The 16,817-nt window shown below is 38.8% G+C and overlaps 1 protein-coding gene across 2 annotated transcripts in view; it reads right to left on the reverse strand.

Annotated features, from left to right (window-relative positions):
• Window positions 1-1,468: 1,468 nt before the first annotated feature.
• The window catches only part of KIN (Kin17 DNA and RNA binding protein), a 32,216-nt gene continuing 16,867 nt past the window's right edge, over window positions 1,469-16,817 (reverse strand). For both annotated transcript variants that reach the window (XM_019034814.4, XM_063709864.1), the window contains 6 exons: window positions 14,891-15,020; window positions 11,727-11,777; window positions 9,404-9,472; window positions 8,142-8,241; window positions 5,569-5,669; window positions 1,469-1,814 (listed from right to left, as the gene is read on the reverse strand). In XM_019034814.4, the coding sequence (XP_018890359.3) occupies window positions 1,752-1,814; window positions 5,569-5,669; window positions 8,142-8,241; window positions 9,404-9,472; window positions 11,727-11,777; window positions 14,891-15,020 (514 nt within the window). In that variant the 3' untranslated portion in view covers window positions 1,469-1,751. The remainder of the gene's footprint in view (window positions 1,815-5,568; window positions 5,670-8,141; window positions 8,242-9,403; window positions 9,473-11,726; window positions 11,778-14,890; window positions 15,021-16,817) is intronic.

Here is a 16,817-nt window from a genome sequence, read left to right on the forward strand (position 1 = left end):
CCCTATCTCAAAAAACAGAACAAAAAAAAAGAGGCGTAGTGGCTCATGCCTGTAATCCCAGCACTTTGGGAGGCTGAGGTGGGCAGATCATAAGGTCAAGAGATCGAGACCATCCTGGCCAACATGGTGAAACCTCATCTCTACTAAAATTACAAAAATTAGCTGGGCGCATGCCTGTAGTCCCAGCTACTCAGGAGGCTGAGGCAGGAGAATGGCTTGAACCCGGGAGGTGGAGGTTGCAGTGAGCCGAGATCGCACTACTGCACTCCAGCCTGGGCGACAGAGTGAGACTCTGTCTCAGAAAAAAAAAAAAAAAAAAGAAAAAGAAAAGATAGATCATCTCTCTCTTCCTGGTGCTGCTGAAGGGTAAGATGTAAACCTAGAGTGCCCAAGAATGTAAACATAGAGAGCCAGCACAGGAGCCAGAGACAGAGCGAAAGCCCAGGGAAGGCTGTTCACACCCAGTCCCGCTGCCCTGGAAGCTAGCATCTGTTCCTTTCAGTCATGTGCACTACAAATATCGCTTCATTTTTCCTTTGGCACAGGCAAGTGTGGGTTTCCTGTCTTTTGCATTCCCTAATAATACACTGCCCTACTTATTTCAAACTGTATAGTTAGGCAGGGTGCCGTGGCTCACACCTGCAATCCTAGCACTTTGGGAGGCTGAGGCAGGAGGATCACTTGAGCCCAGGAGTTTGACAGCAGCCTGGGCAACACAGTGAGACCATGTCTCTAAAAGTAAAAAAGTTAAAAACAAATAAAACTATAGTTCAACATTGCTGGTAGGACTGTAAAATGGTATAGCTGCTCTGGAAGGGTTTGGCAGAAGCGAAAGCTTCTGTTCACATAAAATCCTGTAAATGGGTGATCATGGCAGCATTATTCACAATAGCCAAAAAGTAGAAACAATCTAAATGTTTATCAGCTGATGAATGGACAAACAAAATACGGTACATCCATACAGTGGAATATTAAGCAGCCATAAAAACAAATGAAGCACGCCTACATGCTACTGCATGGATAAACCTTGAAAACATGATGCTAAGTGTAAGAAGCCAGTCATAAAAGATCACATATTATATGATTCCATTTATAAGAAATATCCAGAAAGGGCAAATCCATAGAGACGGAAAGTACATTAGTGGCTGTCTAGGGCTAGGGCAGAGGGGAAAAATAGCGATTGACTATTACAGGGTTCCATTTTGGGGTATGAAGGTGTTTTAAAATCAGACAGTGGTGATGGCTGCACAATTCTGCAAAAATACTAAAAACCACTGAATTGTATGTATATTTTAAATGAGTGATCTGTATGGTATATGAATTATTACCACAATAAAGCTGCTTCTATATTTCTAGTTTGACATTTAAAATTTAGTCACACTTAGAGTTCAACTTTACTACTCTACGACTGAAAATATAGAGTGTATGAAGGATTTCCTCCAATTACATGATTCTAAATTGTCATATATAAAACACTTCATAATAACACTCTTTAATGAAGATATAAATTCATCAAGTCAATTACAAAGGAAACAAAAATAACAAGAACAAAATTACATAGTTTTGATACCTCATGAGACATAATTAAATTCTTCTCAAAGTTTAGCTGAACAACTATACAGTAATATTTTCAAAAACCTGTTTGTTTTATACAAAAGAATATACCCTAACACAGTAGAGTCTCATAATGCCTTGGCGAACACCAATTTGATGCTTTAAGATTTTAATGTATTGTTAACAAATTTTCAAACTCAGGCAAGTTTAGAAATGTCTTCATATTGAATTCCTTCAACTCTGCGTCCTTTTAAAGGGCCCTACAAATTAAAATAATTTAAAATAAGGTTAAAAACACATATTCCTAAAAGACAAAAAAAATGACACCATACTTATGGATACAAATTTGCCTTTTCCGCATCCCTAAAATACCATTAAGATTGTTAACATTTGTATACATCTATGAATTTTAAGAATAATCTATGGCATTCTCATTAAGAACTACCATATTTTCTTCTGTGACATCTGACATATGTTATCAATAGATATTGTGGCAGAGACCTGCTAGCTGTTCAGTATCTCCTCTGCTTCCTGGATAAATAGCCAGTTTCCTAGCTCCCTTGTGGTTAGCTGTGGCCATGCATGGAGCTCCAGCCCATGAAAGCAAACAGAAGTGACGGTCCAGACGTGCTATCCCTGACACACAATCTGCCAAGCTCCTTTTGCCTGCCCAATGCACACAGACATGGCAACTGGAGATGCCACTTGAGGGCAGTAGAGGCACTAGCTGGAAGGACCCTGGGTTCACAAATCGCCACTTAGAAAGAGTTCCCTGATCAAAAATACCCATTTGGGGTTTTTAGAGTGAAACGTTAACTTCTACCATGTTTGTGCCATTGTCCATCTGGGGTTTTCTTTTTTTTACAGGAAATATCATTTTGTAAGCATTACAGATACTCAAACATGTTTGTCTAGGTTGGCTGTGATAGTTACACTGGTCCAGATTATAAAAAGAGTCCAACTTTAAATTTATTTTCTTCTTTCATATCGAACAAAAAGGGAAAGAGGAAAACTTAATTAATGAAAGATATTTTCTATCACAAAAGCGGATATAACCTGGGAACACAGAGGCTAAGAATATGGGCTGTGAACCTACACTCCCCAAGTTCAAATCTCACTTTCAACAATTGATTTAACCTCTCTGTCCTTCAGTTTCCTCTCTGTGCCTTATTATCTCCCAGTGGAAATAATAGTAATGTCTGTATGATTGGGTTGTTGGGAAATATAAATGAGTTATTTCATATAAAGTGACTAGACCTGGAATTTAACATGAGTGAGAGCTCGATAATTTTCAACTCTAATTATTATTTAATCTTTTGTTTAAAATTTGAGAGTTGGGTCGGGCGCAGTGCTCACATCTGTAATCCCAGCACTTTGGGAGGCCGAGGCAGGTGGATCACCTGAGGTCAGGAGTTTGAGACCAGCCTGACCAACATGGTGAAACCCTATCTCTACTAAAAATATAAAAATTAGCTGGGCATGGTGGCACACACCTGTAATCCCAGCTACTTGGGAGGCTGGAGCAGAAGAATTTCTTGAACCCGGAGGCAGAGGTTGCGGTGAGCTGAGATCGCGCCATTGCACTCCAGCCTGGGCGACAGAGCGAGACTCTGTCTTGAAAATAAATAATAAAATAAAATAAAATAAAATTAAATTAAAATTAAAATAAAACTTGACAGTTAATCCTCTCCCTTGCAAAATATAACATGATGATGATGACAATAATGATGATGACAATGATGATGACTCTAACCCTAGAACTGAGATTTTAACATTTTTTTACTGCTTCCCTTCACAACAAATAATTATCATATTTAAAGGAATTAAGTTCCCAGATAAAGTATAACCTAGGTTAGATTTTTCATTATCATGTTTAATGGTCTATGGTCAATTACATTTTTCTGATAAGTACCATAAATCTGGAGAATAAGAAGGGAGCCAGACATTTGGGCTTATAGGGCAAATAGCTAAAAAGCTGAAGCTATTTAGGAACAATTTATTGGATGTTAAAAATCTGCTTGATATATGCATACATTTCAAATATTATCAACGACATGAAAACTTAAGGTGCCAGAAATGATAAAAATGACCACTTGCAAAGTTCAAGTGATGACACAAGCATATACAGAGATTTTTTTTTGTTTGTTTTTTATGAGGACAGGCTGAAGAAAAGAAGAAAAAAAAAATTAGGAGACAGATTCCCTTTTTTTTTTTTTTTTTTTCTTGAGACGGAGTCTCGCTGTCACCCAGGCCGGAGTAAGTGGCGCAATCTTGGCTCACTGCAACCTCTGCCTCCCAGGTTCAAGCGATTCTCCTGCCTCAGTCTCCCGAGCTGGGACTTCAGGCATTTGCCACTGCGCCCAGCTAATTTTTGTATTTTAGTGGAGACGGGGTTTCTCCATGTTGGCCGGGCTGGTCTCGAACTCCTGACCTCAGGTGATTCGTCTGCCTCAGCCTCCCAAAGTGCTGGAATTACAGGCATGAGCCACCATGCCAAGCTGGTAGATTCCCTCTTCTAAAAGAAGTACATGTTGCTTTGCAATCAAACAGAAAGGCTTTTCATGTGGATTTGCTGCTAAGTTCTACCTCAGTACAGAAGATGAAACTGGGTCTACAGTGCAGAAGGTGAGAAATTAGTTTTTGATGAATGGACACAACCTGCGAACCAAAGGTATCGAGATGGAACTCAACACAGCCTCAACAGTAATCAGTTGTTTTGTGTTTCCCTGAGATGAAAACATGAAACAGGATCTGCATTTGAGAGCACTATGAAATTAATAAGGTAAGTTTCATGCATGGTCCATGCAAAAAAAAAAAAAAAAATTAATAAGGGAAGGATAAGCAAGTTGTCAAGGAAATACTGGATTTTCTACTGCCTTATGCTGACAGAGTCAGAGAAAATCTTATAGAGTTTTTTGTTAAAACTCAATCTGCCAATTTAGTCAGACTGACATGTTCCTCAATGCCAAGAGTCCTTTTTCCCTTTTTTCCCCTTAGTTTACGTTACTAACAGTTAGCGAGTAACAGCTTCTAGGTTAGCATTGTCAGGATCAGAAAGAGAAAAAAAAAGGAGAAAAGCTTGATTTACTGAAATGAGAGTTCTCTCAAATAAGGACCTAAATGGTTTTTCCAGAAAACCTTCCTAGACACATATTCTCCAACAGGTCCATGGGCTTAGGGGGCCTATAAACTCCCCAAGAGAACAAATAAAATTTGGCAATTATGTGCAATGTTTTGAAGAGTCTAAACTTTCATTAAACTCTCTAAGTGATCTATTACTCCCAAGCTCCCCCAGAAATACTAAAACTGACTGTACTGGAGATAAAAAATTCTTTTGTTTAGCATCAAAGATATGCAGTAGTGCAGTAGTTCAGAGTTCTAAAAGGAAACTTTCTTTCTGAAGCTATCTCAGACCTCACTCACAGACCTGTGAGTGAAATATCAGTTCTAAGTCAATAACCAACTTTATTTATAAGTCAGTTCTTTAAATTACTGTATTGATCTCTGCTACCTTAAATCCTTTATGAAAAAAGGGAAGACATTTTAAAAAGTGGTTGACCTCTGTGGTTCCCTCCCTCTCGACAATGACTTTACTTCCCCCACTAACTTTACTATGCCAAATTGAGTTTTATATTCGATATGAGGGGAAAAAAGGATATAAAACTGTACCTATTACACACACTTTCATAAAACACCCAGATTGGAAAGGAACAGACCAAAATATTAATGGAGTTTATTGTTGGGCTGGGGGACTATGATTAATTTTTATAATTATTTATATTAAATTATGTTTTTTTGGGTTTTATGCATGAGTACACATTTCTTTTGTAATCAGAAAATAAAATACTTTAGCAATGGCAGAGTCACTGGAGAAAATAAGCTTACAGATTTCCAAATAGGATAGAAGGCTAACAAAAAACTCAAATTCTAAAATAAAAAACAATCCAATTTAAAAAAACTATGGCCCATTTTTAAAGCATTTTGAAATTTCTGTCTTTGTGTAAACAAACTTACAGTTTCAATGACGATAGTAGCTGAAAAAGTCTTCTCATTGATGGATTCTAAGGTACCTTCATTTCCTCTGTAGCCTCCATTTAAAACTAGAATTCTTTTTCCTATGGTGGAAAAGAATATAAAAATTAATGTGAAGAAATATCTCCACTTTTCTTCTGACTTGTTACAGCAAAATGTACTACACTGAATAAACATAATAAAAAACAAAACCCTTTTTCTTAGAAGTTCTCAATCATTTAAGAAGTGTGTAGTATTTTAGTGCGGTGTATGGATACTTTCACTACTCGAACATTATAAGACTTCTCATTTTTCCCCCAATTATTTGTTAAAGGAATATATACGTTTTACTTTTAGACTGCAAAGAATATAAGGTACTTGGAGAAAATGTTCAGAGTCCAGAAGTAATCAGAGACAATTTAGCTTACTTTGTCTCTTTGCAAAATTCATAAGATGGTTTGGCAGTTTTACAAAAATTTAAACTTATACCTAACATGTGACTGAGCCATTCTATGTATTTACCCAAGAAAAAAGAAACCAGATATCCACACAAAGCTTTGTACGTATATGTTCACAGCAGTTTTATTTTTAACAGCCAAAAGCTGTAAATAAGCCAAATGTCTATCAACAGATAATTGGATAAACAAACTGGTAGAGTAGTCCTCCCTTATCCCAGGTTTTGGTTACTCTCAGTCAGCGTGGTCCAAAAATAGGTGTGTACAGTACAATAAAATATTTTGAGAGAAAGAGACCACATTCACATAACTTTTATCATACTATATTATTATAATTGCTCTATTTTATTATTAGTTATTATTCTCAATCTTTTACTGTGCCTAATTCATAAGTTAAACTTTATTATAGGTATGTATGTAGGAAAAAAACATAGTATATATAGTGTTTGGTACTATCCATGGTTTCAGGCATTCACTGGTGGTCTTGGAAGGTATAGGGTAAGGGGGAATACTGCATATCCATACAATGACATACAGCAAGAAAAAAGAATGAACTACAGATACGTTCCACCACATAGGTGAATCCAAAATAATTACGCTGACTGAAAGTAGACAGACCAGAAAACAGGACACATTTATATTTATAGAAACTTAATTTATATAAAATTCTAGAAAAATATGAACTGAACTATAATGACAGAAAACATGTCAGCAGATGCCGAGGAAGACAGAGGATGCAGGAGCAGAAGGTAGGAGGGAGGGATTAGAAAGGGAAATGAGAGGATCTATTCATCAGCTTGATTGTAGTGATGGTTTTATGGAAGTAGGCACATGTTCAAACTTACGAAATTGTATACTTTACATATGTGTGATTTATTGTACATCAATTTTACCACAATAAAGCTAACATAAATTTTTCTAATCTGTAAAAAGAATTTTTACTTTAGGGAGAAAAAGAATAAAGAATATGATGATTGGAAGTTCCAGAGACTGATGTTATCACTACATTGGCAATGACACCCCCAGGAAGATTTTGAGTCAGAGGTAAACAACCTGGTCAAAGTAGTGTTTGTACTCAGATACGGGTAAGTTTCCAAAAGGCAAAGACACCTAAGGGGAAAAAAAGCAAAATCACACAGACTTTCACTTGACTATCGCAGAGAGCTAAACAAATACATTACAGATTGAACATTCCTAATCTGAAAATTTGAAAAGCTCCAAAATGTAAAATCTTTTGAGTGCTGACATCATGCCACAAGTGGGAAATTCCACACCTGACCTCCTGTGACAGGCCACTGTCAAGATGCAAACAAAATTATTTAAAATATTGTATAAAATTACCTTCAGGCTATGTGTGTAAGGTGTATATAAAACATAAATGAGGATGAGTATGGTGGCTCACGCCTGTAATTCCAGCACTTTGGGAGGCTGAGGTGGGTGGATCACTTGAGGTCAGGAGTCTGAGACCAGCCTGGCCAACACAGTGAAGCCCCGTCTTTACTAAAAATACAAAAATTAGCCAGATGTAGTGATGCATGCCTGTAATCCCAGCTACTTGGGAGGCTAAGGCAGGAGAATTGCTTGACCTGGGAGATGGAGGTTGCAGTAAGTCAAGATCGTGCCGCTACACTCTAGCCTGGGTGACAGAGTGAAACCGTGTCTCAAAAATAAATAAATAAATAAAAATAAAATAAAACATAAATCAATTTTGTGTTAAGACATGGGTTCCAACCCTAAGATATCCAATTATGTATATGCAAATTCCAAAATCCAAAATTGGAAACTCTTCTGGTCCAGGCATTTCAGATGAGAGATTCTCAACCTATAACCATAAGCCTAATATAACAAATGCTATCCATATATGTCTACGTTTTGCTTCAGGAAAAAAAAAAAAAAAAGTATTCCAGGAAAGGAAAATCCATTGATGCCACAAAACAGCTTCATCAGAGAGCCAGTAAACTACGATGCCCTTGAATCCAAACAGAGACGAGTTACGCTGGCAGTTAATGTCGCCAAGACAGAAAAATAACAACCGTCAAGTACTGTCAAAATACAGTGGTTTAAAAATGGAACCGCTCATTTTGATGGCATATGTATTAAATGGTCTGCAAACAGATTTACCTGGTGCTGGAATTACTGTCTCTAAATGAGTCTGGTCAAGTTTTAGCTTGTCTCCAGAATCAATCATCTTCACAACAGCTGTATATTTGTCAATTACTTCCTGTCATGTAAAATGAACACTTTTATAATAGAAGAAATATGTGCACACTCATTTAAAAGGTCAAAAGCAAATGAAATGAAGACAAAATATCAATCAAAAGAAAGAGTAACTCCTTCTATAAATGACACTATTTTCTAGATTCCAGACATGATTTCCCAGTCTATGGTTCTCAATAAAGAACTCAATTCAAAGCTTAGTAAAGGTTTTCATCTGGAAAGAATAACAGATTGGTGGTCCTGGAATAAGACTTTAAGAAATCTAACAAGAGGGGTAGTTTTGCCTAGCTTAATGTACAGTGGAAGAAGGGCAATAGGCATGCACAAGGCTGGGTGCTAGAATAAAACTAAATTTAGGAAAGGCAAAAAGGGAGAAAAGGCCTAGAATATTGATACAAACTTTAAAATCTCAGAGTAGGCCCGGTGCGGTGGCTCACACCTGTAATCCCAGTACTTTGGGAGGCTGAGTACTGGTAGATCACCTGAGGTCAGGAGTTTGAGACCAGCCCAGCCAACTTGGTGAAACCCCGTCTCTACTAAAAATATAAAAGTTAGCCAGGTGCGGTGGCGGGCACCTGTAATCCCAGCTACTCGGGAGGCTGAGGCAGGAGAATCACTTGAACCTGGGGGCGATGGTTGCAATGAGCTGAGATCGCACCACTGCACTCCAGCCTGGGCAACAGAGCCAGACTCTGTCTCAGAAATAAAAATAAAAATAAATAAAATCCCAGAGTAGCCAAAAGACAGTCTCTCAAGCAAAACACAAGAAGTCCTCGTGGGACCTCTGACAGTATAATTGTTAGGCTGGCATAAAAGTAATTGCAGTTTTTGCCATTACTTTTAATATATGGCCTATAAATAAAAAATAAAGTACATTTTACTGACAAGCAAGGCATGCATGCTGAGGTTTTGAAGAGGTGCTGATGGGCCTTCTTACATACTATCTGTCCTAGTAAGAAAACAGATCAACGCTGAGTAGAAACTATGGATGAAAAAGAAATATTTCTCCAACAATCATGAATTCAGCTTCCATTTCATGGAATAATCAAGAATTTTAAACATAGTACTTCTGCTACTAGGACTTGATTTTCAAGAAATACCAAAATAGCTTCACGCAGTGACCCAAGCTTTTTTCACAAATTCCATTCATAATTGCATGTCCTTACCTTAACAATAGCCTTTTTCTTATGATATTTCTCTCCCAGTTTCTTGGTTATAATTTTCACAATAATTTCCTAGAAAATAATAACAAAAAAATGAAAGGAAAGACAGAAGTTATCGTTTGTCATTTACTTCTTCCTTTTAAACTATGTTCACCCAAAACCACAGGAAAATGTAACTGCCCTGCCAAATAAGAAATGCTGGAGTTCTCTGCCTTCCCAACAATGACAAACATTTCCTTAGCAATCTTTTATTCCTTCTTCCCCTTTCTGTTCAACGTGGTTAGCAAGAGGAAAAAAATATATACATATATATAAAAAATGTCTGATTTCTACATTGCAGATTTCTGGAAATCTAGGACTGTTATCGGTAAAATTCAACTCCAGTACTCCCTGTCTTTCGTAGATAGTTTCTTTCCACTGCAGGAAGTGAAAAGCACTGAGTTGTTCACTGCTGATAAAAACTCAGATTGCAAGAGACTCACTGGAAATTGCAAGGCACTGAGGCTGCAAGCTTATGCAGGACAGTTCTCACTACGCCCCTTTCTCATTAAGTTGCTTTGAATTTTCATACAATTGGGATTCCTCCAGATTAGTTATAGCTAAAGGTATTGTTCTTCTGACCATCTAATTCTCAAATGGGAGGGAAATCTGGGCTTACTTCTTATGAATGAATTCAGAGTTTGCTTCTTTACCATTTTTTCCTGATTTGGATTAGTTGTCTACAAGCTAATAATGAAAATTAAATTGCCTAACAATGCAATATTCACTGCAGTGATTCTATATTTGCTACTTCAAGTGAATATATCAAAGAGATGGTCAAGTATTTCATAAAGCCATGCTTAAAATCGTACTAACAAAACTTTAGGAAGGACTTTGGGGAGAGGGTATTTAATAGTAGAAAGATAGGTTTACGGAAAAATGTGAACGGTCTTATTCTGAAGTCTCTCTTTTAAGACTTTCTAAATGAAGCCAATTAATGCCAAAACAACTTCTCCAATTTAGTCATACTATTTTCTGGGCTAATTTCTCAAACGCTCTCATGGGTTCACACTCTAGTAATTGGAAGATAATTCATTACATCACTGTACTTATTGGCCCTTGTCCACAGTAGATCTGTTAAAAATATTTCCTTTCTGAGTTTAAAAACTAGGCACAGTGGGCCAGGCGCGGTGGCTCATGCCTGTAATCCCAGCACTTTGGGAGGCTGAGGCAGGTGGATCACCTGAGGTCTGGAGTTCGAGACCAGCCTGACCAACATGGAGAAACCCCGTCTCTACTAAAAATACAAAATTAGCCGGATGTGGAGGCCCATGCCTGTAATCTCAGCTACCAGGGAGGCTGAGGCAGGAAAATCGCTTGAACTCAGGAGGCAGAGATTGCGGTGAGCTGAGATCGCGCCATTGCACTCCAGCCTGGGCAACGAGAGCAAAACTCCATCTCAAAAAAAAAAAAAAAAAATTCGGCACAGTGGCTCAGGCCAGTAATCCTAACACCCTGGGAAGTCGAGGCAGGAGGATCACTTGAGGCTACTATGTTGACCAGCCTGGGCAAAAGAGTAAAACCTTGTCTCTACAAAAAATACAAAAATTGGCAGGGCATTAGTGGTGCACGCTTATAGTCCTAGCTACTCTGGAAGCTGAGGTGGGAGGATCGCTTGAGGCCAGGAGTTTCAGACCAGCCTGGTCAACAGAGCAAGACCCTGTCTCTATTTAAAAATAAAAAAAAGAATAAGACACTCTGAAAGTTTTATGAAAACGTCATGTCTCAGTAAGTCTAAAATAGAGCATCAATAAATAATCATTTCAAAATATCGTTAAATGTTTAAAAACTATTTTTAAATTATTTTAAAACAATAAGCAATAATAAATAAGCAATAAAATATAAAACTCCCTTGAGTTTGTGAAATTAAAGCCTGCTTTTCTCCACAATGTACCTATTAATAAATGGACATTCTAGTTCCAATAAGTTATAAATTGAAAACCAACACTTGGGCATTTACAGTTCTACTTTTTGAACTCATTTCTGAAAACATAACCTTTTGTCTTATAGCAAAAATTGAAAATTCCTGGCTCAAATTTAAGATGCCCATAAACAAGTTTAGCACTAAACTTGAAGAACATTATTAGTCTATAAGCATGAAGTAACTTTCCAATAGAGGTGCAACCAATAATTAATGATCTAATAGGAAGAAAAGTCATTATAAGTTATAACTATATCTATATAGATTATACGTGTTTGAAAAGTTTAGTTACTTATACCAAATGCTAGTTAAATCATTCACTTAAACATACGTTTAGAACTTAAGAAACTCCAACTGAATACTTACAGGCTGTAGCCAGTAGTCTGTTCGGGCAGTTCTTTTCTTTTCCTCTTCAATCTGTAGAACACATAATGTCTTAAATTATCTCCCTAAAATCCTCATTGGATTTCAAAATACCATTCTATTTAGCAAAATAACACCATAAAACTGTGAAGTCCTCTACTTCACAGAAGACCAATGACATAATTTGCGAGCTCTGATAAATATAAATAAACATTACTTGTCATTAGTTTTTGATTAAAAAAAACTTCAGTTTTTAAAAGTATATAATAAAGCAAGTCAACTGACCTAGGAAGCAAACAGACACAACTCCTATTCAGCTGCAAGACCAGCCAGTACCTGCCCTCACCCACTTTCTCCCATGTGACTGTCAGGAGCTGGAAAAGAGGCCACGTTTTCATGCAGTAAAATCGTAACACATGGATCAATGTAGCACAGTGTGGTTAAGTATACAGCCTGGTAGCAAACAGGGGGCTCCCTGTTTGAAAATGACAGTAAAGCTCATGAATGAAAGGGAAGAAAAATACCACCAAGAGATAAATAAATGAGAGTGACCAAAGAAAAGAGCGCTGTCTGGCTGTATGGCGAAAATATCGAATCTTTTTCTTTCTCAACTGCTTACAGTTAACCCTAAGTACCAATTTTCAATGGGATCAAACAATGTAATAATCCCTTGGTTGATTTGAAACCTAATTTTAGGCTGGGCGCGGTGGTTTATGCCTGTAATCCCAGCACTTTGGGAGGCTGAGGTGGGCGGATCACGAGGTCAGGAGTTTGAGACTAGCCTGGCCAACACAGTGAAACCGTGTCTCTACTAAAAGTACAAAAATTAGCCAGGCGTGGTGGTGCATGCCTGTAGTCCCAGCTACTTAGGAGGCTGAGACGTGAGAATTGCTTGAACCCTGTGAGGCGGAGGTTGCAGTGAGCCGAGGTCACATTGCTGCACTCCAGCCTGGGCCACAGAGTGACACTCCATCTCAAAAAAAAAAAAAAACAAAACCTCATTTTAAATCCTTCACCTTTTCAACAAACAGTGTTCTAAAATTAGTATGCATTATATTCAAAGAAGGTCGATTTGGCTTTCCATTTTTCTTTGAATAAAATTAAATTTTAAAAATCCCTGTCACAGCATGTAAGACCTCTGTGGTGTTGGCCCTCCTGGCTCTCTGACCTCAAACGCCACCAGGTGCTTGCTGCACTCCAGTCCCGTGGGCCTTTCCTTCAGATGCTTGATCGTTCCTGTCTAGGTACCGTTCACAGGATGTCTCCCCAGGCGCTACCCTCATACCTCCTCGGCACTCAGCACTTTGTGATCATTCACTGATTCACTGCTGAACAGCTCTGTTGTTAGAATGAAAGCTCCGTGACTAACAAGGACTGTTTTTCTTTCTAGTATACAGACCCGGGGCTTGCACAATGTGCAGCATGGAACAGTGACTCAGTTTCATAGTAAGTTTCATCTCAACATTATACTTGAAGCTTTTTAGATCATCCTGCATGGTGTGAGGACTAGGAACAGAGAAGACTAACAGCCAGCCGGGTGCGGTGGCTCACACCTTGTCATCCCAGGACTTTGGGAGGCCAAGGCGGGTGGATCACCTGAGGCCAGTTCAAGATCAGCCTGGCCAGCATAGTGAAATCCCGCCTCTACTAAAAATATAAAAAATTAGCCAGGCATGGTGGCAGGTGCCTGTAATCCCAGCTACTCAGGAGGCTGAGGCAGGAGAATCACTTGAACCTGGGAGGTAGATGGTGCAGCGAGCTGGGATTGCACCACTGCACTCCAGCTTGAGCGACAGAACACAGAGCAGGACTCCGTCTCAAAAAAAAAAAAAAAAAAAAAAGACTGGACGGCATTTTCTATCCCTTCACAATGAAGACGAAAATAAATGAGGAGACAGAGGAAATAATATTAAAGAAAAAGAAGTTAGCTTCTTGTATTCATTTACCCTTTCTCTTCTATCCTGCCTCTTCTCTCCCACCTATTTTCTTAATTCATTGATAAGGTAGGCTATGTGTTAGAATGGAGAAGGGGATATTTAGGAGTAAATTAAGAATCTCCTGCAGTATTACTCTAGAGTCTTGGGTAGATTTAGAGCCCAAGTATGGCCCTAAATATGGATAATCATGTATTTCCAAGGATTTTTCACATAGACTTAGCCATCAGGCTAAATCAAATTAAAACCATGTCACACTGGGCCAGGTGCAGTGGCTCACACCTGTAATTCCAGCAATTTGGGAGGTCAAGGTAGGCAGATCATTTGAGGTCAGGAGTTCGAGACCAACCTAGCCAACATGGTGAAACCCTGTCTCTACTAAAAATACAAAAACTAGCTAGGTATGGTGGCACACATTTGCAATCCCAGCTACTCGGTGAGGCTGAGGCAGGAGAATCTCTTGAACCTGGGGAGCAGAGACTGCAGTGAGCCGAGATTGTGCCACTGCACTCTGGCCTGGGCAACAGAGAGAGACTGTCTCAACAACAAAAACAGCAACCAAAAAAAAACATGTCACAGGTTTCTCTTGTTCGCTAGGAGGTGCTAAGTGGAAGTCAAAGTCAACAGGAGAGTAGCAGTTGAAGGAGGGCGGCCAACCATGAAGGACTCCAATTTCTAACTGAATTCTACTGACCGTAACAAGCGCAGGGAGTTTCAAAGACAGCACCTGAGGCATTAAAAGAAACCTATTTAGGTGAGGCATGGTGGCTTATGCCTGTAATCCCAGCATTTGGGAGTCCAAGGTGGGTGGATGACTTGAGGTCAGGAGTTCGAGATCAGCCTGGCAAACATGGTGAAACACCATCTCTACTAAAAATACAAAAATTAGCCAGGTATGGTGGCAAGCGCCTGCAATCCCAGCTACTTGGGAGGCTGAGCCAGGAGAATCATTTGAACCTGGGAAGCGGAGGTTGCAGTGAGCTGAGATTGTGCCACTGCACTCCAGCCTGGGCAATAGAGCGAGACTCCATCTCAAAAAAATAAAAAACAAATAAATAAATAAACCTATTTAGGGGGGCTCCAACTCCAGTTCGGGGAACTGTATGTAGGTAGGTCACTATTCCCTAGTCCGTACATGATAATTTTCCTAATTTTCTATTAATCTAATAAATGGTGAAATGATTTAATTTTCCTTGGGTTCTAAGGTGTCCACACGCAGTCCATAAACTGTACCTCCATGATTTCATCCAGTGCAGATTTCTTTTTCTTCTTTTCTTTAGACTGAGTTGAGCTCTGGGAAGATTCTTTTCGTTTCACTGATGCTGAACTTCCTATCGTCTTCAGTGCACTCGGTCCCAGAGTACTGATGAACAGGAGAACCATGCTTGTTACCAAGAACCATACACAGATGAATGCTTTATGATGTGCAAATTTCACAATATAGAATAAATGTGTGACATATTAATTTACAGGAGATTAGTGAAAACCATGGAGTACCTGTCCACATCTCTTACAGAACTATCAGCACTGTGTGAGCATTTAACCCGTGCTGTCTTTAACTCTCTGTACCTTCTCCTCACTCCTTCGGTCAGTGCTACTATACTTTGTATAGTAGAATGATGGTAGGCAGCTTAGGTTTTGGTGTTGAGCAGATCAGGGTTTGAGGCTACTTCTATTAGGACCTGGAGTAGTTCACTTTCCTAAGCCTCAAGTCTTCATCTATAAATGAAGATAATAACATGACCCAGCTCTTAACACAAATGCAAGAATTAAATGACATGTTTTCAAATGACCGGTTTAAGTCTAGCACGTTACTCTCAGTTCTGGTTTTGTAAAGCAAAGTTCTCAACGTGTTACTTAAAAGTTTTTAACTGCTCCCAACTGCCCAGAGTTAACAGTGTAAATCCTTTTTTTTGAGATGGAGTCTCACTCTGTCGCCCAGGCTGGAGTGCAGTGGCGCGATCTTGGCTCATTGCAACCTCCGCCTCCCAGGTTCAAGCGATTCTCGTGCCTCAGCCTCCCAAGTAGCTGGGATTACAGGCACCCGCCACCACGCTGGGCTACTTTTTGTATTTTTAGTAGAGATGGGGTTTCACAATGTTGGCCAGGCTGGTCTTGAACTCTTGACCTCAGGTGATCCACCTGCCTTGGCCTCCCAAAGTGCTGGGATTACAGGCATGAGCCACTGTGCCTCGCTGACAGTGTAAATTCTAAATTCTTTACTGCCAATATACAACTGTCACCATTGGCCCCAGAATACCATTCTAGTCACCATCCCTGACTTACTATGCACACCAGTCACTAAGAACAATTTGCTATTGACTGAGCCATGCCCTATGCTTTCAGCCTCTGAAAATTTGCACATGCCTTGTTTTATACCTAAAATAATCTCTCCTTTTATCTCCATTTGTTGAAATTCTTTAAGGTCCATTCTTCATGAGCGTTCTTGGATCTTGCAGTTTTGAACTGCCACAGTACCTTGTGGCATGCATCACACTGCACCTTGTATGATAATCATTTGTATGTACCACTCCTCTCTTGTAGTAGGGAGGAAGCATCTATTTTTTCCTGCAAAGTAGCAGTAACTATCTTGTAACTCACATTAAATAGATGCTCCATTAATACTGGCTGATCAAATGACTTTTACCCATCTAATCATTTAATGTGTCATATTTACAAAAGATGAAGCAAAGGATAAATATTTACACAAAGCTACCATGGAGCTAACCAAGAAAAAAATATATGATTAGTAGAGAATACAACAGATTTATTATTTTCCTTTATTTGGACTTTAAAAAATGCATTTAAAGGTAGCATTAGATTGATGAACTGCTGGGTTACTTTAAGCTTGAAGTCAACTAAAACCCCTACTTCTTTTCTCTATGGAGAATTGTAGGTAAGGACTCTGTCACTCTGTTTTTATGGGGGTTGTTTTTCTTTACCTAACTGTCAGGCTTTCCATTTACCTTTGTAAAATTTTACTCACTGGGTTTTGACCTGTAATTCAACCCACTGAACATATATTTAAACTCTGATTCTATTACTGAATGCATTACCCAGGGTGTGACAGCTATAAATAATGGACATGGGTTTTGAACAGGCCAAATCCACGTAAAGATAAGCTCCTCAACTTGCTACTTAAATGTTCTTTAGATTTAAG

The sequence above is a fragment of the Gorilla gorilla genome, chromosome 8, assembly GCF_029281585.2.
Source record: "Gorilla gorilla gorilla isolate KB3781 chromosome 8, NHGRI_mGorGor1-v2.1_pri, whole genome shotgun sequence".
Lineage (NCBI taxonomy): Eukaryota > Metazoa > Chordata > Mammalia > Primates > Hominidae > Gorilla > Gorilla gorilla.